This window comes from Osmerus mordax, chromosome 22 (assembly GCF_038355195.1).
Source record: "Osmerus mordax isolate fOsmMor3 chromosome 22, fOsmMor3.pri, whole genome shotgun sequence".
Classification (NCBI taxonomy): Eukaryota; Metazoa; Chordata; class Actinopteri; order Osmeriformes; family Osmeridae; genus Osmerus; species Osmerus mordax.
In genome coordinates this window covers 1,825,801-1,831,800 of record NC_090071.1, presented here as the reverse complement: position 1 = coordinate 1,831,800, position 6,000 = coordinate 1,825,801, and the positions used below count along the sequence as shown (strand labels likewise).

The following is a 6,000-nucleotide window of genomic DNA, read 5'->3' as shown; positions in this document are numbered from 1 at the left end:
GTACCCTTGATAAAGCTGCATTCGACGTCCTGCCATCTGATTGGTTGGTGGGCTCTGGACCTGGCACACAGTGTAGGATTCTGTGTGTCTGATTCTACAGCTACATTGTCTGCTGGGTTTCAGAATCTGTTCACAAACCGAATCGCCTCCTAATGTATTCATCTAGCAGACGCCTTTATCCAAAGTGACGGACAGGGGGATTTGAACCTGCAACCTCCTGATCTGCACAACCGCTAAAGCTAAACCTGTCCCTGGAGTCCATCATGCATGCGCCATGTTCTCACTCTCCAGATCTTAAACTACTTCGACATTCTCTCGTGTAATCTGAGCAATAAAGTTTTGAAAGGCCAGTCCTGCTACAACTTGTTCTGTACTTTGGTGACCAGCGTACCCCAGACCTTTCCCTGATAATACACAACATCAACAAAGCACTGGCCTTCTGAGGCATTCATTCATTATTCAATGTCAATCGAGGCAGATTTGAAAGTGACACACACACACACACACACACGTAGTGACAGTGAAATTAGTGACGTACATAAATATTTGACAACATTGTGTTTAATGACTCATCATAAAACATGGTTCAAACAGTAAAACAATTTTAAATGTCCGTTTCTGTACAATGCTTGCTAAGCAGTTTTATTCATATATAGAAAATGTAAGAGGAGTTGTGTTAAAATGACAAAACTCCTTCAGATTTAATGGCAGGTACTCTGGGAAAAATAACAGCATTCCATCAACAAATATTTTCAAGCAATAAATATGTATTTATAAATAGTGTAAATTTACATCAAGATTAGAAACATAACGAAACAAATCACAAATTAAACTTTATTTCTTAAGCCTATGTGCAACCCCTTTTCTTTGTGACTTGGCCGTTTTTTTTGTGGTTTTTTTGTAAGTTTTCATTTTTTATTTTTTTTACCTAGGAAAGAAAAATCAAACGAACATCATCGTTCCAAAGTAACAAGACAAAGAAAACGTAAAAGCCGTAAAAAAAATTATATCACCTAAACTCTTCACATTACAAATATTTTTTTTTGTAGATTTTGCGGTCAAAAGAGTCTTAGAATTACTATCTACCGTAGAAAATGACCAGTTAGGCTAGTGCTCCATACAGGGAAAGATACACTCAGGAAGTTGGGGAAAAAAAGAGGGATAAACAGAGAGAGAGAGATTCCAGAAGAGAGATTCCAGAAGAGAGAGAGATTCCAGAAGAGAGATTCCAGAAGAGAGATTCCAGAAGAGAGAGATTCCAGAAGAGAGAGAGAGATTCCAGAAGAGAGAGAGAGATTCCAGAAGAGAGAGATTCCAGAAGAGAGAGAGAGACAGAGAGAGGGTGACAAAGAGAGAAGGTTGTCAATTCAGTAGTCTTTTTAGGGTGGTTTTGCCAGTTGTGACACTTACAATATCTACAAAACATTTTCACTTTATTATCCCCCACCCTCCACTCCCCTCCCCAACCTTTATTGATTACGTCCTCTACTCCTCCACTGAGGCAGAGTTTAAACATTGTCACGAGGGTGGGGGGGGGGGGGGGGGAGGGTGGAAGGGGGAGTCCTGTATTGGAAAGTGCGCTCTCTGGCGCCCTCTCCAGGGAGCTTGACACACTGCACTTTTGACAGGTTGCATAGACACACGCAGCCGTTGGCGCCTCCATCGTCGTCGTGGAGACCAGCCATGGGGGGACGGGGGGACAGCCTCGACTTTTCCTGAATATCAGAAATGGTCCGTTGGTTTCCCTTGGGTTTTTTTTACCGTTAGAAATACAAGTTCCCGTGGCAACGCTCGGCCCAGTTGCCCCCACGGAAGCAGGGGGGGGGGGGGTGGGGGGGGGTCTAATGTCAAGATGAGGACGAGTGAAGAGGAGGAGCCTGCGGGGAGAGAACACACAGAGGAGTTACAGAGCGGCTGGGGGGAGGGGTGGACCACACAGCATCCTGGACCTGTCAGGGGGAACATCCTGGACCTGTGAGGGGTAACATCCTGGACCTGTCAGAGGGGAACATCCTGGACCTGTCAGGGGGAACATCCTGGACCTGTGAGGGGTAACATCCTGGACCTGTGAGGGGGAACATCCTGGACCCGTGAGGGTAACATCCTGGACCTGTCAGAGGGGAACATCCTGGACCTGTCAGGGGGAACATCCTGGACCTGTGAGGGGTAACATCCTGGACCCGTGAGGGGAACATCCTGGACCTGTGAGGGGGAACATCCTGGACCTGTGAGGGGGAACATCCTGGACCTGTGAGGGGTAACTGTCAGGGAGAAGAGAGAAACCTGGAGCAGTTGTGGGTGAAGACAGCTCAGAAGTGACCATCTAACACAGGCTGCCATGGGGAGGGAGGGGACACTGAAGCAAGCTGTGTGTGTGTGTGTGTGTGTGTGTGTGTGGGGAAGAGAGACTTACTAAAGTGAACTGGTCGTAGACCTGCATGAGGTCGTCCAGGCGGTGCTGCTCCAGAACCACAAAGTTCTCCAGCTGGGAGCTGCCTTTACGGGCACAGTCCTGGCAGTGCACCACACACTGCTTCCTGGAGAGCAGCTCTCTCCGCACAAACAGCAGGTTAAACACCTCCACCTGAAACACACACACATCAGTAAGTAACAATTCATATAGAAAGCAGAGAAAGCATTCAGAGCGCGTGGGTGACATGTGAGAGGGCTGTGTCTGGTGGAGGTGAGGGCTGTGTCTGGTGGAGGTGAGGGCTGTGTCTGGTGGAGGTGAGGGCTGTGTCTGGTGGAGGTGAGGGCTGTGTCTGGTGGAGGTGAGGGCTGTGTCTGGTGGAGGTGAGGGCTGTGTCTGGTGGAGGTGAGGGCTGTGTCTGGTGGAGGTGAGGGCTGTGTCTGGGCGGGTGACTGACCTCACAGATGGTGCAGTAGTGAGCAGGCTCGTCTCTGTTCCTGGGCTGCACTATCGTCTCCTTCCCAGCAGACACCAGCGCCTCCATCACCCACTGGCTCTGCTTCAGGGTCCGCAGCAGACAGTACCTACACACACACACACACACACAGACACACACACCAGAGATGCTCAGTACAGCCGGCAGGGCCCTGGACAGCATGATGAAGAGGTGGTGGAGAGGAAGAAGGGCACTCCACTCACTTGATCATCTCGAACAGCTTGTGGTCCGACACCTTGATGTTGCGTGCCATGTTCCAGGACAGGTGCACCATGGGAACCACGGACTTGACGCTCTGCAGCTTGTTCCACTCGTAGCGCTCCACCGCCAGCTTGTACTGGTGAGCTGGGGGAGGGGAGAGACGACAGGAAGGGGGAGGGGCAGGAAGAGGAAGAGATTAATTCTAGACTCCAGTCACACCACGATGGCCTGGTTCCAGACCAGTGCTGGTGTAACGCAGGAGAGGGGCTCTGGGACGCGTCGTGGCGGAGCTCACCGGTCAGGGGGCCCACGTTCCAGGAGATGTTGTTGCACCAGCCGATGGCCTGGACCCAGTGGATGGTGCCGGTGTTGAGCCACACCAAGTCTCCCGGCCGCTGGATGAACCGGTACACCGGGACGTCTGCCTCGTACAGATCCTCCAGGTTGGGCCACCAGGAGCCCTTTAGGAAGTTGATGTTGTTCCTGAGAGACAGAGAGAGAGAGAGAGAGAGAGAGAAAATGAAGACTTTCCTCCCCTCCATGAATTATTCTAGTCTCAGCCTGGATGATGCACTGCACACACACACTCTTCTTACTTTTCACAGAAGGTGCTCATGACTCCCCAGTAAGGTTCTGGCACAGCAAACCACTCGCAGTCCCCTGGGCCGATGTTGATGTTTACCGAACAGAAGTTGTTGTGTTCCTGGTGACCTGAGACACACACACACACACACACACACACACACACACACACACACACACACACACACACACACACACACACACACACACACACACACACACACACACACACACACACACACACACACACACACACACACACACACACACACACACACACACACACACACACACACACACACACACACACACACACACACACACACACACACACACACACACACACACACACACACACACACACACACACACACACACACACACACACACACACACACACACACAGAGAGAGAGAGAGGGGGGGGGGAAGACATGGTCAAACACTAACACACCAGCAGAGAAAATAAACTAATGTGTGAGTGTGTGTGAATGAGTTTGAGCACTCCTTACCTGGTATTCTGCTCCCAGGGACCTTCATGTACAGCTGGACTGTGTTCATGCCCAGGATGGGATGGCCCACATGGCTGAGCAGGTTGCCGGCGGAGACCACCCTGCTGAAGGCTGGCAGCTTACTGAGTTCCTGCAGCTGGAGCTTCCATCTGGGGGGGAGGACGAGAGGGGTGGCAGAGGAGGAGAGGACGAGGGGGGTGGAGGAGAGGGAGGAGGAGGTCAGATCATCACCATGCCAACAGTACATCTCTGGACCACCTGCCTCCTGTGACCAGGCTGGCCGATGGAGATCGAGTCGTGTGTGTGTGTGTTAGAGAGAGAGAGTGTTGCCCGCCCCTACTCACTTCCTCTCGTCGGACACGTCGATGTTGGTCCCGAACTTGATGTGCTTTAAGGGACTCCTCCTCTTCCGTGCCGCGCTGCACAGGACAGGGAGAGGGGGGGACGCTATTAAATCATGTCATCAAATGCAGGTAGGACTGTGTGAACGTGTGAGAGAGAGTGTGTGAGGCGTGTGCATGTGAGCGTGAGTGAGAGAGCGTGTCTAACCTGTCGGCTGAGGCAGGCTCCGTGTCGGAGGGCTCCTTCAGCGCCTTCTTCTCGTTCTCCTCCTGGAACACAAACACACGCTGCTGGGAGGGACTGAGTAACATGTGTTCCACACGTGTGTGTGTGTGTGTGGGACTGACCCTCAGGGACTCCTGAGAGTGTGCGTGCGTGTGTGTGTGTGGGACTGACCCCCAGGGACTCCTGAGAGTGTGTGTGTGTGTGTGTGTGTGTGTGTGTGGGACTGACCCTCAGGGACTCCTGGAAGCTGGAGGCCTGGTACTGGGCGTACTTGGCGATGGTGGTGTGGGAGCGACTGCTCTCGCAGCGCCAGGTCTTCCTGGAGACGCTCATGTCCCAGTTCTCATCAGCAGGCTGGGCCAGCTGGGCCCTCACCTCCACCAGGTGCTCCGGGTTGGCCTCCACCAGGGTCTTAGTGGAGAACAGGCCCAGGTCTGGAGGGGCGGAGGCGGGGAGGGAGGAAACATTAGGATGTGTGGAGGAATGAGTTCAGATCAGAAGGGGCAAGGCTGTGAAGGTGCTGTGAAGATGCATTCAGCAGGTGGCGCCACTGAGTAAGCAACAGCAAGACTGAAGGCTCTCATGAGCGTGAGACGAGAGAGAGAGAGACAGAGAGAGGAGGGATAGAGAGGAGGGATAGAGAGAGACAGACAGACAGTCTCACCTAGTTTGAGGGCTCCAGCCAGGCCTCTGATGACCGTGACAGGGTTGGAGGGGTTTGTGCAGAACTGATGCAGTGGAGGGAAGAATGCATCCCTCTTGTTCTCCAGCTGCACACACACACACACACACACACACACACACACACACACACACACACACACACACACACACACACACACACACACACACACACACACACACACACACACACACACACACACACACACACACACACACACACACACACACACACACACACACACACACACACACACACACACACACACACACACACACACACACACACACACACACACACACACACACACACACACACACACACACACACACACACACACACACACACACACACACACACACACACACACACACACACACACACACACACACACACACACACACACACACACACACACACACACACACACACACACACACACACACACACACACACACACACACACACACACACACACACACACACACACACACACACACACACACACACACACACACACACACACACACACACACACACACACACACACAC

The 6,000-nt window shown here is 52.1% G+C and overlaps 1 protein-coding gene across 2 annotated transcripts in view; it reads right to left on the bottom strand.

Moving 5' to 3' along the window:
• Positions 1-893: 893 nt before the first annotated feature.
• Positions 894-6,000, bottom strand: part of LOC136965751 (lysine-specific demethylase 6A-like) — a 28,117-nt gene continuing 23,010 nt past the window's right edge. For both annotated transcript variants that reach the window (XM_067259950.1, XM_067259951.1), the window contains 11 exons: positions 5,431-5,536; positions 4,995-5,200; positions 4,749-4,810; positions 4,544-4,618; positions 4,200-4,348; positions 3,704-3,818; positions 3,403-3,590; positions 3,110-3,251; positions 2,868-2,994; positions 2,414-2,584; positions 894-1,877 (listed from right to left, as the gene is read on the bottom strand). In XM_067259950.1, coding sequence (XP_067116051.1) covers positions 1,848-1,877; positions 2,414-2,584; positions 2,868-2,994; positions 3,110-3,251; positions 3,403-3,590; positions 3,704-3,818; positions 4,200-4,348; positions 4,544-4,618; positions 4,749-4,810; positions 4,995-5,200; positions 5,431-5,536 — 1,371 coding nt within the window. In that variant the 3' untranslated portion in view covers positions 894-1,847. The remainder of the gene's footprint in view (positions 1,878-2,413; positions 2,585-2,867; positions 2,995-3,109; positions 3,252-3,402; positions 3,591-3,703; positions 3,819-4,199; positions 4,349-4,543; positions 4,619-4,748; positions 4,811-4,994; positions 5,201-5,430; positions 5,537-6,000) is intronic.